The sequence below is a fragment of the Ischnura elegans genome (assembly GCF_921293095.1).
Source record: "Ischnura elegans chromosome 13 unlocalized genomic scaffold, ioIscEleg1.1 SUPER_13_unloc_1, whole genome shotgun sequence".
NCBI lineage: Eukaryota > Metazoa > Arthropoda > Insecta > Odonata > Coenagrionidae > Ischnura > Ischnura elegans.
The window spans coordinates 3035022-3054808 of record NW_025791657.1 but is presented as its reverse complement, the minus strand read 5'-3'; the positions used below and the strand labels follow the sequence as shown (position 1 = coordinate 3054808).

The 19787-nt window shown below is 41.2% G+C and overlaps 1 protein-coding gene across 3 annotated transcripts in view; it reads left to right on the top strand.

Annotated features, from left to right (window-relative positions):
- Positions 1 to 19787, top strand: part of LOC124172441 (zinc finger protein 16-like) — a 109403-nt gene that overhangs the window by 80159 nt on the left and 9457 nt on the right. For 2 of the 3 annotated variants that reach the window (XM_046551878.1, XM_046551877.1), the window contains exons 6-8: positions 5631 to 5765; positions 9981 to 10100; positions 17818 to 17890. In XM_046551878.1, the coding sequence (XP_046407834.1) occupies positions 5631 to 5765; positions 9981 to 10100; positions 17818 to 17890 (328 nt within the window). The remainder of the gene's footprint in view (positions 1 to 5630; positions 5766 to 9980; positions 10101 to 17817; positions 17891 to 19787) is intronic. The other variant, XM_046551879.1, reaches the window with a different exon arrangement.

The following is a 19787-nucleotide window of genomic DNA, read 5'->3' as shown; positions in this document are numbered from 1 at the left end:
AATTAATATTTCTTTGGAAGTATTTTAACTTAGTTGGGCGAACATTTGACTTCGATTTAAATAGAACGCACCGGTTTACTTGAATGGATGAACCAAACATTTTGTGCTCTGCACGAGCATGTTCACAATAATTCTTGTTCTTTAACTATCCTCATCGTCTGTCCAATATATCAAAGAATATGGCTCATTTCACTACTTTCCCGCTTGGCAAATTTGATCAGGAAAAAACACTTTTATCAGCCCAACCTACTGTCCATTGCCCTTCTCCCTGTCCTTCTGTGCTTAGAATATTTTTTAAATTAGGCCTAAGCATCTCGTGATGTGGCCAATTTAGTTGTCTTCCTTTTAGAGGTTTTAGAAGGGCTGTTTTTTCTTCCACTCTCCTTTTCAATTTCTCATTACTTTCTCAGTCCATGTGATTTATCACCATCATAATTGTGAACTAGTTAGAGATTAGCATAGCTTTGTTTTGTAAAATTATTATATTTTTACTATTGAGTATATTAGAGAGTATATTCCCTAGCAAGGAACGTCATCAAAAATTTTTGGGAGGATATGCCTTCAGTAACATTTACAATATTCTTTGGATCGAATAACATTTTAGTTAATTTAGTAATTGCTATTTTGTATCTGCGTGGAAAACACACAAAAACAACCTTCTACATCAAGTTCTTTAGAAATTACTAAGTATATCCATGTTACAAAGATATGAATTAACACAGAAATGGCTTGCATTTTCATGGGCTCGTAAGTTTGAGTGGAAGAGGAACATTCATGGATATGATTAACTGTATGAAATAATAAATAATGGAAAGGATTTTTAAATACTATAGGAGGTGAACTTCAGGCAAGGTGAGACAAAAAGCTTATGAGTACATTCTTTTGTCCATCTTCAGTGGTCTCATGTAAAAGAAGAGGGTTTATCATTATTTTTAAAGAGGTTATTGTTATTATTTTTCCTTTACTGACAAGGAGAGACCATTAACCATGCTCTGCCTTTTTCAATGCTGTATTTTTTATTGCCTTAAGAATGGTGAACATATATCTGAACTAGTAGTGGTTCCCTTGAATGTGCCTTAGTTGGTTGTAATTAAATTTATTAGTTTGCATGCAGTACTTTTAACAAGCCTTATACAATTCCACCTTTCCCTTGGGCTACAACCTTGTCGCGGTGGAAAGGCTTGCGCGTTCCTATGACCCCTAGAGCTGCACTGGCGGGATTAATTCTAAATTATTCCCGGTAGGGCCACCCATGCCAGATAGGTCGAAGGGTAGGAGCCAGACGAAAGGTAGTCCACGTGATGGTGTCACGTGAAAAACACTGTTGGAATGGAAGTGGGAAACCCTACCAATTATCTCTTCCCTGTAAACATGGAGTACAACCAAATGAGCCTCGGAATCTCATCGCCCGGGACCCGTCCGCAAAGGGCGGGTGTCGGGCACGGCAGCGAGGTCGGCAAGGTCCTCGGGGTCGCCAACATGCGAAATCCTTGCAGAGACTTATCATCATCATCATCAGCTGCAGCAGCAATGAAGAAGGAAGAAAAGAAGACCAAGAAGATGGAAAAGAAGAAGTCGGCTATTAATGTAGGGACGTGGAATGTGAGGACTATGATGAGGGCGGGGAAGTTAGAAAATATCAAAAGGGAAATGGATAAAGGGAGGATAGATATCTTAGGATTATGCGAGGTGAGGTGGAGGGATGGCGGGGACTATTGGAGTGATGGGTATAGGGTTATATATAGTGGAGGGGAAGAGAGTCAGCGAGGGGTAGCTTTAGTATTAAACGGGAAGATGGGTAAGCGTGTGGTAGGTATAGACCAGGTAAGCGATAGGATTCTGGTGGTAGAAATTGAGGCGCGGCCCACCAACCTTGTGGTGGAAGTTTACATGCCCACTAGCAATCATAGGGAAGAAGAAGTAGACGAGGTGTATGAACAGCTCGAGGAAATAATTAGAGACACACCGGGTAAGAAAAATCTGGTAGTGATGGGGGACTGGAACGCCTCAGTCGGGGAAGGGAGGGATGAAAACGAAACAGGAGATTTTGGTCTAGGAATACGGAACGACAGGGGAGAGAAAGCAGCAGAATTTTGTAGGAGAAACAAATTATTCATCACAAACACGTGGTTCAATCATCATAAAGGGCGAAGGTACACGTGGAAAAGTCCAGGGGATGTGGGGAGATATCAAATAGACTACATTATGGTAGGACAGAGGTTTAGGAATAGTGTGAAAAACTCGCGCAGCTTCCCCGCAGCGGATGCTGATTCGGACCGCAATCTAGTGCTCATGAAATGCAACGTAAGATTCAAAAGACTTAAGTTAGGAAGTTAGGAAGGCGAAGAAATGGAACGTAGAAGCCCTGAAGGGGAGTATGAGGAGAGAATATCAGGAACTAGTGGAAATTAGTATACGGGAGATTGAAAGTACTAAGACTGTTGAGGAAAGATGGGATAATATTAAAACAGGAATAGTCAAAGCGGCGGAGAAGTCAATTGGTTACGTTGACTGTAGAAGGATAAAGAAGCCGTGGATAACGGAGAACATGATAAGGGAAATGGAGGAGAGGAGGAAGTGGAAGAAGGTAGACACAGAACAGGGAAAAAGAATGTATAGGGAACTGAATAATCGATTACGACGTGAAACTAAGAGGGCAAGGGAGGCTTGGTGGAAAAGACAGTGTGAGGAAATGGAAAAGTTCCAGAAGGATGGAGAAATAGGCGCGTTGTACGCCAAAGTTAAGTCGCTATCGGGCGGCAAAAGAGGAAAAGCCATGTCTAAAATTAAGGCTAAAGATGGGAGGATGCTAACCGAGCGAGAAGAGGTACAGAGTAGATGGAAGGAATACGTGGAGGACCTGTATGACGGAATGAACAGACCAGAGAGATTGACTCTAGAGGAGGAAAGTGCATTGGAGGAGGATAATCTTGGGCCGGGGATATTAGATTCGGAAAAAGAGAGAGCACTTTGTGATATGAAGGCTAGGAAAGCAGTAGGCGTAGACAATATCCCGTGTGAGCTTCTGAAGAATCTAGGGAAGGAAGGTAAGAAAAGGTTTTTCGAACTAGTGCGCAGGATCTATGAGGAGGGATGCTGGCCGGAAGATTTCGTGAAGACGGTTTTAATTCCGCTTCCGAAAAAGAAGAAAGCTGTGGAATGCGGAGATTATAGGACTATCAGCTTAATATCGCACGCGGCGAAAGTGGTGCTGAGGATATTGAACAGACGAATGGAGGCGAGGGCAAACGAGTATTTGGGCGAAGATCAATTTGGTTTCAGAAAGGGGAAATCAACTCGTGATGCAAAAGCAATAATGAGGTCCCTCGTGGAGAGGAACCTAGAATACGACCAGGACGTATATGCGTGTTTCGTGGATTTTGAAAAAGCGTTTGATAGGGTGAAGTGGGTAAAGTTAATGGATATTCTCAAGACAACAGGTGTAGATTGGAGGGATAGACGACTGATTCGTAATCTGTATATGGCCCAGACTGCGCAAGTGAGGGTAGCGGACGGAGAATCCGGGTGGGCAAGCATTGGCCGAGGTGTGAGGCAAGGCTGTCCTCTATCGCCGCTGCTCTTTAACGTGTACGCTGAAGAGATGGTAAGGGAAGCATGGGATGAGTTAGAAGCTGGAATAAAAGTGGGAGGAATGAATTTCAAATCAGTGAGATTCGCGGATGATCAGGCGCTGATTAGCCAGTCAGCAAGGGGGCTTCAGGCTCTAGTAGATGCGTTATACGAGCGTTGCGAGGAATATGGGGTGAGGATTAATCACAAGAAAACTAAGGTAATGCGGTTTTGTAAAGCATCACGAGCGAGGAATGTGAGACTTAAGGCAAAGGTGGGTGGTGAAAAACTTGAGCAGGTTGAGCAGTTCAACTATTTAGGCAGTACGTTAGAGGAAAATGGATACAGTAGTAAGGACATCAGGAAGAGAATTGCATTAGCGAAGGAGGCGTTCATGAACAGGAAGGAGCTTCTAAGAGGATCGTTATGTAAGAGTTTAAAGAAAAGGTTAGTGAAGAGTTTGATCTGGAGTGTAGCTCTCTACGGTGCGGAAACGTGGACACTGAGGAAAGAAGATGAGAGAAGATTGGAGGCATTCGAGATGTGGGTATGGAGAAGAATGGAGAGGGTGAAATGGACGGAGAGGAAAAGGAACGACGAAGTGCTGGATATGGTTGGCGAGGAGAGGCAGCTTTTAGATGAGATACGGAGGAGACAGAAGGTATGGATGGAGTTAGTTCTTAGTGGTGAGGGGATGTTGAAAATGGTGCTAGAGGGTAGAATGTTAGGGAAACGAGGGAGGGGAAGGAGAAGAATAGGATTTTTAGATAGATTGAAAGAGAGAAGGCCTTACTGTGAGTTAAAGAAGTCAGTGCTGGAAGGAAAGGGAGGCTCCCAGATCACTTCTTGCGTACTCCATTGAAACCTACCTTAATCGGTAGAATACTATAATAATAATACAATTCCAAGACATCGCTTCAATTGCAGGTAGGCTTGTTGGTATACTGGATAGCGTCGTCGACTCCAACGTTGAGGGACAGGGCTCGAGGCTTCACCACAGCAGTACATTTTGTAATCTTCATCTTGATCATGAGGCAGCTAATATTTCATTAATTGAAATTGCAGCAAGCATAGGCAAAAGAAATTTTTTAAATCCATTTTAGCATTTAGGTATTTAGGCAGTGTCATTTCAAACGTGGAGATATGACGACTATAGTACCAAGGGTGAGAGTGTGCTAGAAAGTTTTTTGTACTGCTTATACCGGTCAACTTCCAAATTAAAAATAAAAACAACTTCTTGCAAGAGCACATGCCATTAAAGCTCACAACAGGCAGCAATAGGTATGCAGATGTAATTAATAATAACATGAAACGAATATAAATTGCCATATCTCCCGAATAATTGTAATTCACATAACTCTACTGGGAGTTTACCTACAAAGTACCTATATACTAAAAAAACCATTCGAAAACATCATTTCAATTAACAAATAGGATGAAATAAAAGTTGATTATTTAAAATAAACAAATATGCTTGTGCTCCCTGCTTCCCAATATATTCCGTACTCCAACCCGCATAATATCAAGAACCACCTGCAAATGTCACTTCTTGAAAAAAAGCTACTGCTATTACTCCCCACTAGTCTTTTGGTATGTTTTTGAGGAGGGTAGCAAGTTTATTCTCCTTATGTCCTCCTTCGAAATTACACTGCTTAAATACTAAAAGGCCATTATGAGGATAAAAAAATTCTCTCATGCAAATGCTTGCTGTGATTAAAATCAATGAAAACTCGTCGCTGTCTGATCAATATGGAGATTACAAATTAATCTGCCGTGGCAAAGCCTCAAACCTTGGCCCTTCGGGTGTGAGTGGACAACTTTATCCACTATATCAACAGACCTACTGGCAATAGAAGTGCTATTTTGGAATGATATAAGTCTTGCAAAAAGTACTGCATGCAAATTAATTAATTACAGCCAAACTGAGGCCCATTCAAAGGAACCACTACCTGTTGAGATATGTGTTTGGAATTCCGAATGCCATAAAAATGTGATATTGATAAAGGCTGAGCAAGGTACGCGGTGTTTCCTTATAAATGACTCCCAGCATTCTCTTCTAGTTTCGCGTGAAAGAGGAGTACAAAGAGCACTTGCAGAGTGCTCTGTGCAGTACAGAGAGTTATTCTACACTGCACACACCAGATCCTGCTAAAATTTTGAGTGATGTCACCGACCCACTGGCAACTGATAAATTGGTGAGTGTACTCTTGCCTTGTCTAGTGCAGTTTTGCTGTAAGGCAGATTCACTCTTTGGTGGAATATATTCCCAACACCACTCACAAGGAGACAAACCAAGACTGATGTTCGGGATCTGAATGCCTATTTTATATTCTAAAACTATGTAGGTAATGTAGAAAAAGGGTCATGGATTTCTTCCAGATAGGCCCAGGTTCAAGACAAATTCTCATGTTAACAAATTGCGTACGGATGACAAGAATTCTCGTAATTATTTTCCTGAACATTCCGGATGGATGACGAAGATTTAGGCGAGGCAAGCTAAACAATTAAAGTGTATGACAGGTATTAATTAGTACGTTTTCAGTTGTTGTTCATTATTCATAATGAATTGATGCATCATTACGTTTGATTGGGTAAAGTTATATTCTAAAAATTAGCTTTTTAACCATGTTTAAACCAAAGGCATTACATCCTAATAGGCACATATTTCCAAATTGGCATTCCTAGGAATTTAAAAACCCGGTACGTAACCTGTTAAAACCGTGAATAAGCCGTGAATTTCGTCTACCATGAACTAACCTGGAAATAGCTGTGAATTTTATTCTGATACCTTAAAATCCTCTCATACTTGATTGTGGAACTACAATTGACCATTCAAAAGAAAAATCGATATGTCTATCATGTTTCAAGGTCATTAACTCTCAAACAATGTCCACACATTTGTCTGCACATGTACATTCGAAGCACAATTATTGGTCCGTGTGTCATGACGAGAGACAGACCTTAAGCCTGTCATTGGAAGACTGCTAACCAAAGTGATCATTAACCCTGACGAGAAATCAGACACCTCTTCACTTCCCTGTCACCCTCCATTTTCCCAATCTCAACATTTATCAGGCTCTAAATTTTGCTAACGATAGGCGACATAAAAAGGAGTACTTTCATTGCTGCGTTTGCATTGCCGGCGTTTACAGTATTGGTAAATTTTTAGTAAGCGTGCAGTCGGTGATTTTTATGTGATCAATATTTATTCTTAGAAATAAAAAAAAACAGACCGTGAATTTGACAAAATATAGACCGTGTAAACCTGGAGAAAACCGTGAATTTTATAATTCAGTTAGAGTGGGAACCCTGTTGTATTCTGAAACTATAATGTTGACGTAGAAAAAGGGCCATGGATTTCTTCTACAGCCCTGGGTTTGAGAGAGATTCTCATGTTAAGATTTCGTGCACCACCTTGAGTAATCGATCCCTCTCAGCTACCTTGTTGGACGAGTGCTCACCCCTTCTTATGCTGCTTGGGTCATCTGTTTGAGTCCCAATGCAGACTAATTTTATTCCTCTTTTACACCCTTCGGAAATATTCCATTGTAAAATGTTAAATTGAACTATTCCATTGAAAAATATTAAGTTGAACTATTCAATTGAAAAAAATTCAGGTGAAAAATATTCAATTAAAGAAAATCCAATTGAAGTTTGTCACTTTTCAATTGAATGGTTCAATTGTGAAATACAGTAGATTCCTGTCAATTGGGACGTATCGGGACTGGTGCACTTGGCCCCAATTAAGCGGCTGCCTCAATTAGGCGAACTATCCAGTACATGGGCATAAACAAATGTTGAAATGATGGAAAGGAGACTAAAGAATGTTTATAATGCAATCCAAGTTTATTAAACTATTAATTTGATTAATAAATCAGCGAGTTTTGCTAGTTCATTATAAATTTTAAAAATCATAACAATTTAGTTAAAAATATTTTTCACAGCCTCGGGCGACACCGAATGACTGTCTTTTACTAACTCCTTTTAAAGAGAAGTCCTATCCTCTTGCGGATAGTATAAAAACAAGAACTTTCAAAATAGGGCAAAAATAGGATCATTTTTGAAAAATAAGTGTAAATTAAAGGAGGAAAATGAAAAAATAGTATTCTGAAACCAAAAATTTTAATTTCCTCGCGAGTATATAGTCTATGCGGCCGAGTCATGGCCCAATAAAGCGGCATGCTATCCAGTGGCGGCTGGTGGTAATTTATCTAGGGTGTGCATTAGAGTAGATATAGGATGATTTACTTATATTATGTTAATACCAATCCATGAGCATCATATTTCGGTGTAATGGAATACATAGCAAGCAAAACATATCACTGGTATATTCTACCCTTAAAATTGCATGAACAGAAATAATATTAGCATGCATGAAAATAATTATTCTAAACACACCTTTACAAGTGATGGTAGGTGAAATTCATTCTCCTTTCCTTACACCCTATGAGGAAGTAGTGTAGAAAACGGCCGTACAGATGACTCTTTAAACGGACTAGGATCCTGGGCGCAGGTAGTGTAGGTGGCGGCTACACCACTACACTACCTGCGAGTCACTCACAAAAAATACACCCGTGCACACTCGCATCGTTTTGTGTCTGCTCCCATCACCCATTTGAACTGTACATACCCCCCGCTTACTTCGTCCTGCCAGAGCACCCTCAAGCGATCGCATAGACCGAAAATGTGCCCGGCGCGGTGCCACGGATCGCACACTTGTAGATCGGTGAATTCGAAAAGGAGATGGCTGTAGGGTTCGGAGCATCATGTTTCTTGCATATGCACTCAGGATTTTTATCCTTCTCGTTGCAAAGAAATAGTTTTCTTTTATAATTCATTCATCTTTGGGTGTGCACTTGCTAACATGCGTATACGCACGCGCCGCTACTGATGCTATCCCAAATAAGCGGAGAATACTCTGGGATATTCCTCTATTGGGTTCTGTTCTTCAAGATCTACCCCAATTAACCTTTTCGCGCCGAGCTCCTTCACGGGAAGTTGCTTTTGGCTCTACGAAGGGTTTGAAAATTTCTTTTTCGCCCCTTATGGAGTTTTTTCTTGGCTTCGGACTGTGCAGGTAGTTGCTTCCTCCCCTTAATGACCTTTCCTAGCGGGGTCCCGGACCCTTTCCTCTGCAACTGGGCAAATATAATCCTTGACCCTTTTCCCCGAAGGCAGCCCATCCCGGCATACTATTGTGGTCAGTTTATTGTTGCAAGTGCAATTTACATTTTTTTAATTGTTACTGTTGCATTAAATGTCAGTTCATCAATGTATTCCTTTCATTTTGCAATACCTGTACAACTTTTAAACGAAGTTCTACGGTTATTTTTAGGGTTTTCAGCAAAACGGCACTATATCATAGACCAACAAATACTTTAAAGCGAGTGAAATCTTTCAATGTTCCTAGCCTACTTCTAGGTATTTACGATTTATGATATTAATATATTTTAGATCCATGATGCCAAAATCCACACTCTCCTCATTTGCGCTTGCTCTCCAGTTCTCTGAAAATATGAGAATGATACATTTAGAATTTTTTAGAAGAATAATTTCCAGAAAAATTCTCATAAAACTACTTGAATTTTACAAATTTGTTGTTTGAAATGGCTAAATATTATTTTTTAGAGCAAATTTGCTTGTGTAAATATAAATTCATATTACGAACGAAATAAGAAAAAATACAAAACACTGTTTCTAGAATAAATTCTATCGAATTCGAATATTCTATCAAATACCGCCGCAAATGTACACTTAGAATGTAGCTAACAGAGTAACGTATATGTTTATATGTAAATCATTACAATATCGCTCCTATAAACTTGCTAGTAAGTTATAAAAATAACAATTAAACATCTAACCTTAGCGTCTCCAAAAATTGTTGTGGGTGATGATCAACTCCGTTAATATGAACGCTAGAATTCGGTTTAAAATTTGGAGCCAATCAGCAGAACATACAGAATGTAATTCCTCGCATTGATTTTCAATAAATGCAACATGAACGTATTTAGTTATTTTAACTTATAAACAAATAAGTGACCATGAGCACCTTCCTTGAGTGGGACACTGAGAGCCGGAATGGGCCGAGGTAATCCCCACACGGACAATAGGAAAGGGTCGGACCTCTTGTGCCGAGGGACCCTAATGGCGGTTGGGATCCACTTGGCATGCTTGACAGCGAAACCGTGAAAACACGGCCCTTAGCATTTTGCTTCAAAAAATTCAAGCCGTGAAAATCTGGCCTTCCTTCTTAAGCATCAGAAAATTCAGACTGTGAAATCATGCCCTGCGTAGGGAACAGGTTAAGTGGTTGCCCCAAGTAACCGGTGGACCCATTTGACGGAATATAATGTATTATTTTCATCATTATTCTTGGATTTAGTCGAGTAATACCCAGCATTCTCTTCTAGTTTCATGTAAAAGAGGAGAACATGGACCCCCTAAGAGAAGAAAATAATGAAGTGCTGCATGGAACAGCTCCGGATGGAATTGCAAGTGTTCCTGTAGACCCCTTGGCAAATGATGATTTGGTGAGTGAAGACTCTGTCCTTTATTTTGCTCAGTTTTTTATGACCTAAATTCATTCCTCTGTTGAAAATTGCCAATAAAGCACCATGCTGTCCCAATTAAGCGGAGAATACTCTGGGATATTCCTCTATTGGGTTCTGTTCTTCAAGATCTGCCCCAGTTAAGCGGCTGTCCCAAGTAACCGGTGGACCCATTAAATGGTATCTACTGTATTCAATTGAATTTTTAAAATTATATAATTTTCTATTGAAAAAAATTACAAAATCATCCAATATGGTAAACTTGTTAGGAAGGATGTACTCAACGCTTTCCCTGCGATTGACAAAAATGGCTGCAGTACGTTTCTTGACCTGGGAGACTATGGTGGCAAATTTACGCCGGAGATTTTTATATGCAGGAGAACGAATGCAGAAAAAATTAATTTTTCCTTGCTCTCTCCCTTTTATGGTGGTTGTGGATTCGTGAAATCTAAGTTTCAGGACCTAACAAAGTGGGACGTTGGCCATACCCCGGAATTCTAGGAGCAGGTTCTTAGACCCCTAGTCTTATATCACCCCTCTTTGTGGTAAGGGACTGGGGTCATACAATTTTGCATCCAGTCATTTTGCAAAATAAATACTTTTTCCTTTCTCAAAAAATCTAAGTGAGAATAGAATTCTTTGTCTTTTCAGCAGCATCTACAACTTTTAAACGAAATTGTGTGAGAAATGATCTCAGCCTTTCTTCAGGGTTCCCTTCCGCGTCAGCTTGTTTGTGGACTACAGTTTCACTGGCTATCCTGCCAACATCTTCAGGTCAAAGGTGTTGGCTGTTGGTTTCTGCCTTGCTTACATACTGTAGGCTGGATGGGAGCTGCACTGTGATTGGCCGTCTGACTGGGCACTTCTCTCTGATTGGCTCTCTTTCATCACTCTTTTCCAGGCGCTGTGAAGGAAGTATCCATCTTCTCTATTGAAATTCAAAGGTGTTTTTTGAATTTCTATTGCTTCCCTGATTTGTCTAGGGAAGTATCGGCTGTCCTTAACTAAAAGTTTCTTCTCCTCAAATTTGATGTCGTGGCCAGGTTGCAACCATGCATGTTCGGCTCTACGGGGTTCTAACATTGTATGATATATATTTACATGCATCTCAATTCCAGTATAAACATCAACATAGAAATTTTTGCTGCATTAAATGTGTCAATATTAATGGTAGAGCTTTGTTCAAATTTGACCATTCTCTGAATAAAATGTGAACTCCAACTTACTTGCCCATTTTTTGTAAGTATAGTGATTTTTCAGCCCCAAAAAAACTCAGTTTAAGGTCCTCAGTACGTAGGGCCCCTGAGGCATGGGTTCCCCTAGTTAAGAGTAACTAAATTTTAGCATGTGAATATTTAACCTCATTTGTACCATTTTGAGCCTAGGAAAACATAATTTTTCTCAATTCGGAAAAATAACGGCCAGCCTATGGTTGCGTATGCTGTGGCTGTGACTTTGGTGGCTGCTGAGGCTTGTTGGTCTATCAATCAAGAGTGTTGTTCTTGAATATGTGTGTATTTCTCCAGGTTTTCCTTGGACCAAAAGGGATGCCATGTTGTTCTGTTTTCTCAAAGCTTTACTTTGTTGACAGTGATGTGTTACTTCCCTAAAAGATTGCCTCGTTTCAAATTTATGCCATTTCTTTTTCTAGCAAAGGAATACGACTTGGGTAGCAGATAGACAGTACTTAGATAGTGGGTTGGTAGTATTATAAGTTGCTTAACCCTTTCGAGATGGCAGAGTTTTTGTCTTAGCATGACTGCTGCAGAAAGCTCCAAGAGACTTCTTTCTCGTGGTACCGAGCATTTTGGAGGACATTCGTTATGAAGAGTCTCGGGGATATACACACGCTCTCAGCTCCAACCTTTTTCGACTCCTCCACATTATCTCGGACTCTGAGAGTAGTTGTGCTATCTCCTTTCCGGGTTTACGATTCTAACTGCGGCATTGGTTTGTGGTCAAATTATGGATTTCTTAAATGTATTTGGCACATGGATAATTTTTGCTTGCACGTAAATTGCAGACTTTGAATTGAATTCCTCATTTTTTATAAGCATTTTCAAATTTTAAACAAAGTTCTATAGTTAATACTCGCACGCTCCGCGCGCTCGTTAAGGGGCTCCGCCCCTTAAAACCCCGGTTCCGGCTTCGCCGTCTACATTTGTGGTCGTTCGAAGACTTTTGAAGTTCGAATAATCTCAACACGGCTAGGGGCCGGCTTCGCCGGCCAGGGGGTAGGGAGGTGCCCCACTCATTCCTCGGAACGGCTCCGCCGTTCCTCGCTGAAGGGCGGCTTCGCCGCCTGGGGGTTTAGTGTGCCAGAGGGCGAGGGCATTTCGGAACTGTTTCACCGTTATTCGTTTAAGGGGCGGCTTCGCCGCCCAGAGGTGGGGGGAGTCCACAGCGGTTGCGCCGCTTGAACATCGGGGTGGCTACGCCGCCCGGGGGTTGCTGAAGCTCCCCCTCGCCTACGCCCGTTTCTCGTTGTGGGGCGGCTTCGCCGCCTTGGGGTTGAGGAGCCCCCCCGCGGCTGCTCCGCCTAGTCCTTATAAATGGTCTTCCCCACCGAGAGGGGTGCCCAGGGGGATTCGGGTATTTTAATGTGTTATGCATGCGGTCACCAAAAGTCCACAGTGATCATGTAGCGATGATTGTAAAAGGTAGTGCAATGGGGATTAATAGTGGCGACTAGTACCCATAAAAGAAGACTTAATGGCAAGTTTTTCATTTTTTTTCGGGGGGTTCCTACGGAATACCGGGGGTTTTATACTTGTGTTAAACCAGTGGTCACTAATAGTTCTCATAAATTCCGAGCCGATAAGTCCTAGGGGACCGGAAGAGTGGTCTTACGATTCTTTTCCCTGGAGAGGCTATTTATTAGAAATTTTTTGGGAGGTTTCACGGGGTTATCGGGGGTTTTAATAAGTGGTAGGGGCACCGGTTAAATTGTGTCGAAAACTATTCGGAAAGGCGAGTTTAAATTTGTTTTATTTTTTTTTCGGCGATGTTCCGGGAGGTAATCGGGGGTGTTCTGGTATTTTTTCCCGTATGGTTTACGGTGGCTCGCCCTCACCAAATATTCCGGATCTAGAGCTCAGAGGGGACGGGAAGTGCGGCGTAATGTTTGCGAGAAGTTCCCAAATAGGAGACTAAATGACACATTTTACATTTGGGGGGGATTTCACGGGGATACCGGGGGTTTAAATGTGTGTACTCCTGGCGGTCACCATCCATTCGCATAAATTTCGGGGGGATGAGTCGTTGGGGGCGGTGGAATAGTCACGAAAAGTACCGAAAAAGTAGACTTTTTTGAAAATTTTATTTTTGGGGGGGGGGGGGGTTTATGTGGGTTTACCGGGGGTTTATAGGTTTTTACTGCCAGTGGTCATCAATCGTCCACATCAATTCCGTAGCGATGAGTGGTAAGGATTGGAAAAGCGGCGGAATTGTGACGAAAGGTACCCGACAAAGCTACTTATATGCTAATTTTAATTTTTTAGGGGGTTTCGGGGGGTTAAAAGATGACGGTACTATATGGTCACATTCATTTACTGTCATGTCTAAAAGAATTGTGCCCTATGACATCCATATTTCGAAAGTAATACAATAAAAAGCAAACCAGTCCCTGAAAAATGTTAGCAGTGCCCGCCATTTTTATTTTTTCGCGGTTAAATCCATTAAATAATTATTAAAATGTTTATGTTTTCTGAAAGACAATGCAAAGCTGTATGTAACTACAAAGTTTGAAAGAAATCGGTTGAGTTTAAATTGACAAAACCTTGTGTTAATCTTTTGAAAACCGTAATTTTCGGTGATTTTCGGAATATTTTAATTTTATTCTCAGTAACCAAGGACGATGAAAGAAAAACGTTACCTACATTTCGTAGACTATGTTATGAGCATATATAATAATCATTTTCGTTATCCTATACCTTAAATTAAGTCGAAGGGAGCGGAAGTTATGAAATTTTAATAGAAAAACGAATTTTTGGACGCCATTTTGGCTGCAATATTCTTGAAAAGAAATTAACAACATTACGTAATTACGTGCCCACGTTTATCAGCTTTTGAAAAATGCATTAAACATCCATGTGGCACGAACGGTTCGCGCGCAGTAAAATAAAAACCGAAAGACGGTCCCCGGAAAAAGCCCGATTTCGGCCATTTTGTCGTCCTGGCGACGACACGTGGCGGAAACTTCCGGTTTTCGGATTTTTCCTCCGGATCATTTCGGGTTCCCCGCACGCGTGCCAAATTTCAGCTCTCCAGCACTTCTGGAAGTGGTCGGGAATTTGTATCCATGAGTGAGTCAGTTACCTCAAGGGCTGTATATAATAGAGACTCGCACGCTCCGCGCGCTCGTTAAGGGGCTCCGCCCCTTAAAAACCCCGGTTCCGGCTTCGCCGTCTACAATTGTGGTCGCTCGAAGACTTTTAAAGTTCGAATAATCTCACCTCAGCTAGGGGCCGGCTTCGCCGGCCAAGGGGAAGGGAGACGCCCCACTCATTCCTCGAAACGGCTTCGCCGTTCCTCGCTGTAGGGCGGCTTCGCCGCCCAGGGGTTGAATGTGAGTTGAGATGGGTGAGTCTACAGCGGCTGCGCCGCTTGAACACCGGGGCGGCTTCGCCGCCCGAGGGTTACTGAAGCTCCTCCTCGCCTACGCCAGTTACTCCTCGGAACGGCTCCGCCGTTCCTCGCTGTGGGGCGGCTTCGCCGCCTTGGGGTTGAGGAGCCCCCCGCGGCTGCTCCGCTTAGTCCTCATTAATGCTCTTCTCCACCGAGAGGGGTGCCCAGGGAGATTGGGGGGTATTAATGTGTTATACATGCGGTCACCGATCGTCCACAGTGATCACGTAGCGATGATTGTAAAGGGTAGTGTAATGCGGCGTAGTAGTGTCGACAAGTACCCATAAAAGAACACTTAATGGCAAGTTTTTCATTTTTTTGCGGGGGGTTCCAACGGAATACCGGGGGCTTTATACTTGTGTTAAACCAAAGAAATCGTCCTTATAAATTCCGTGCCGATAAGTCCTAGGGGTCCGCAACAGTGGCGGAGTTCTGACGATTCCTTTACCCGGAGAGGCTACTTATTAGAGAATTGTTTTGGGATGTTTCACGGCGTTATCGGGGGTTTTAATAAGTAGAAGGGGCACCGGCTAAATTGTAACAAAGTACTCGGAAAGGCGACTTTAAATTTTTTTTTTCTGCGAGGTTCCAAGAGGTGATCGGGGGTTTTCTGATATTTTTTCCCGTATGGTTTACGGTGGCTCACCCTCACCAAATATTCCGGATCTAGAGCTCAGAGGGGACGGGTAGTGCGGCGTAATGTTTGCGAGAAGTTCCCAAATAGGAGACTTAATGGCACATTTTACATTTGGGGGGATTTCAGGGGGATACCGGGGGTTTGTGTGTGTACTCCATGCGGTCACCATCCGTTCACAGAATTTCCGTAGGGATGAGACGTTGGGGTAAGAACCAGCGGTGGAGTAGTCACGAAATGTACCCAAAAAGTAGACTTATGTGCAAAATTTTATTTTTTGTGGGGTGTAGGTGGGTTTACTGGGGGTTTATGGGTTTGTACTGCCAATGTTCATCAATCGCCCATATCAATTCCGTAGCGATGAGTGGTAAGGGTTGGAAAAGCGGCGGAATTGTGGCGAAAACTACCCGAAAAGGCTACTTATACGCAAATTTTAATTTTGTAGGGGGGTTAAGGGGTTTTAAAGATGATGATGTTATATGATCACATCCATTTACTATCATATCTAAGAGAAGTTGTCCCTATGGCATCCATATTACGAGAGTAATACAATAAAAAATAAATTTCTCCCCGGAAAAAATTAGTAGTGCCCGCCATTTTCATTTTTTCGCCGTTATATCGATTAAATAATTTATTAAATGTTTATTTTTTCTGAAAGTCAATTCATTAGTGTATGCAAATACTAAGTTTGAAAGAAATCGATCAGGTTAAAATTTACAAAATCCTGTGTTAATCTTTTGGATTTCGTAATTTTCGGTGATTTTCGGTATATTTTAATTTTTTTCTGAGTAACCAAGGACGACGAAAGAAAATTGTTGCCAACATTTCGTAGACGATATTATGAGCATATATAATAATCATTTTCGTTATCCTACACCCGAAATTAAGTCGAGGGGAGCGGAAGGAATGAAATTTTTTTCGAAAAATCAATTTTTGGACGCCATTTTGGCTGTAATTTTCTCAAATAGAAACTACTAAATTTACTTAATTACGTGCCTACGTTTATCAGCCTTCAAAAAATGCATTAACGACTCGTGTGGCACGCACAGTTCGCGCGCAGTAAAATAAAAACCGAAAGACGGTCACCGGAAAAAGCCCGATTTCGGCCATTTTGTCGTCCTAGCGACGACACGTGGCGGAAACTTCCGGTTTTCGGATTTTTCCTCCGGATCATTTTGGGATCCCCGCATGCCTGCCAAATTTCAGCTCTCCAGCACTTCTAGAAGTGGTCGGGAATTTGTATCCATGAGTCAGTCACCACAAGGGCTGTATATAGATGGGATGCATTTAATGCAGCAACAATTTCCATGTTGTTGTTTGTACATAACTCAAGATATAAGTCAATATTTATTGTAGAATGTCATTTAAAAATTGTAAACACTGCTCGAAAGACAAAGAATTCAATTCTTAGTTTATATTTCTTGAGAAAAGAAGAAGTATTTATTTAGAAACATGACTGAATAAACAATTGCATGACCGCAGTTGCTTACCGTATAGAGGGGTAATAAAAGACGAGGGGTCAGGGTACCTGCTCCTGAATTCCGAGGGTAAAGCCTAAACCCTACAGTGTTGGGTCCCGAGACAAAGATGTCGTACAGCCGCAACCATCACAGAAGGGGGAGAGCTAGGAAAGGTATATGTTTGGCTTTTGTTCACTTGTGTGAGAAAATCTCCGGTAAAAATATATGGCTTTCCTCTCCCGGGTCAAGAAATATCCACAGGTATATTTACATTTTTAGTAGGGAAAAGGTTAAACTTCTGTATTGTTGAACTTCCTACTAAAAATTGAATTAGTATATGCTGTATTCATATTTGTAAACTCTTTATGCATTTTTAGAGTGGATATCAAATGATCTCTGGTTCTCTTAATGAGGTTGGAAACAGTAGAAGAAATAAGTGTTGAAGCCATTACCAAGGAAACATTAGAAAAATCTTCTCGGGATACTGTGCGGGTTAGAGTATTTAAGAGCGCTGACGTTTCGGGTACTGACTCGCTACCCATTCTCATGGCTGATGGTGAGAATGGGTAGCGAGTCGGTATCCGAATCATCGGCGCTCTTAAATATTCTAACCCGCACGGTATCCCGAGAAGATTTTTCTAAAGTTGTTCGTCGGGAAAGTGTAAAATCATATATAAGGAAACATTAATTCATGTATGGTAGTGTAGGGAAGAAAATACATCAATGGCAGAGCTATTTAATAAATATGATGTTACAATGCATACATAAGATAATTCAAGGACTGCTTCCAAGTTAAAATAAATGGGAAAATAATAAACGCTCTGATGGCATTGAAAATTTTTATTTTGTAAAGAAAATGTTTCTGAGGAATTATAAATTTTGATATTATGTGGTTTATAAATTAGTTTTGGTAAATATTTTCAAAAAAGTTCTGAGTCTGCTGTTTGTACATGATTCTTGTTTTGATCCTTACTTCCAGCTTATTTCAGACGAGGATTGGGAACCAATTGAAAGTTTTACTATGGTGCAGGAGTCCAGTGGAGAGGCATTTGGTGAGTACTCACAAGGGCTTGCACATTACTCCCAACATGCAGGAATTGATGTTAATAATTATGGAGGGTGTACATGCTTATCCTTTTATTTGGCAATTTTTTACTGTGACCAGAGAACTAATTGACAATTTCGCAGTGGCTCGTCATCCACAATGGAAGCAGTGGAGAAGTGCTTCCATGGGCTACAAATAGCTGTGCACAGATAAGGCTTATTGTGACTGTTTCTGAAGGATTAAGAACCTGAATTAGTCATCTATCCATATTTTCTGTTTTCTTCAATATAAGTGCCAATTGGATAGGGGAGAAGAGTTATATTTACTTACTTTTTTGTAGTCATCTGCATGTTGTATAATGGTCCTCTTTAAAAAGAATTTTCTTCAATGTTTGAGTTACCAACTACTTGGACCAAATGCTGGAGAAATATTCTCTCTATGGCTTTTTTGAGTTTAAAATTCATATAAGAATTCTGTCATGGTTCATCCAAGCTATGAGACGAGTTTATTTAACCTCATACTCAAATATTTTACCAAATATTTGAGTATGAGTTTGATTTGAGTAAAATATTTTACCAAACATAGGATTAATAGTGGGTATCATGCTAATTTTATGTAGTTATATAATGTTTCTAGCTGCTAGTTTTATCCATCTGGCCACAGGAGGTAAGTTTAGGGGCAGTAACCTTTCCCGTTTGGAAGTGCCTTCACATTATTTTGCAGCTTAACCGTTGAGGCGTTATGGTAGTGACGGCTGGGAGCCACTCTGGGCGACCGATGCCGATCGTTTTTTCCCTCTGCCGGAGGTCACATACCACTCAATTGCGGAACAACTAGAAGAGATAGAGACTTGCGGTTTTCTTTATTGTATTTAGGAGACGCGTATTCACATATAGGAAAGAAATAAATAGTAATACGTCCTCAGGTTTTTGATAAAATCAAGTTGGACTGTGGCCAATTATAACTTGACTCCAAGCTGAAATATAAAAATTCTAAAACAAACAATCTGTGGCTGCACTTTTGTTATACAAAATACCTTGAGACCCACGTATCTATGTTAATTTGCGTGGCCTAAAATGGGTACAACGTGGAGTACTGCAGGCCTAAAATGGCGGCGAAGGACGTGATTAGGGCCAATTCGAATTTCTTACCTCCCCTCACCCCGCTCCGCCTTCCCAACAACGGCAACGTCGCAGAAAGTGGAATGGGGAGTGATACCCTCAGCCCCTCATACGAAGGCCCAACTTTCCAGCTCTTCCCCAGTCGCAGTCAACACAGGACATAAAGTATCAGGAGTATCAGGTTCATGGTCCTTATTAGATTAGTACCAGTGGCGCCGACTCCATGGGACCTGATGGGGCCCGAGCCCTCTCAAAAATTCGTTATGACTGTGAGGAAAAAATCGGTAAGGTTTGTCAATTTTCCCGGAGTTTCCAGATATCGAGATTCGAATTTTCAGGGTTCTAATGTTGAACATATGACTACTAAAATGCTTAAAAAACTCAAAACTCACTACCTGTAAAATTTCCTGGATCAAGGAACTTTGGGTGGGTTCACAAGTCGAAGGAGGCTGCTATTGCAGTAGCTCCAAAACGATAACTCGCGACTAATTTCAACAAAGAAGGGTCTGAAGAGAGCCAATACGCTTCATATAGAAAAACAAAAGAATTTACAGTTGCGAAGGAGTAATAATTTCATCATCTCTTCTCTATGAGATAATTAAATGAAATTTTGGCTAACCAATGTTCCCTCGCAATAAATAAATTGAAGAATAGCAGTCTGTAATTATATTCTTTGCCCCCGTAGATAAATCAACATTTCCCACTTGCGATTTATGCACAGCCATCAACTCCTACTGCGTTCCAAATTGAAGCTAGGTCATTTCTTCTTTCTCAGAGATCATT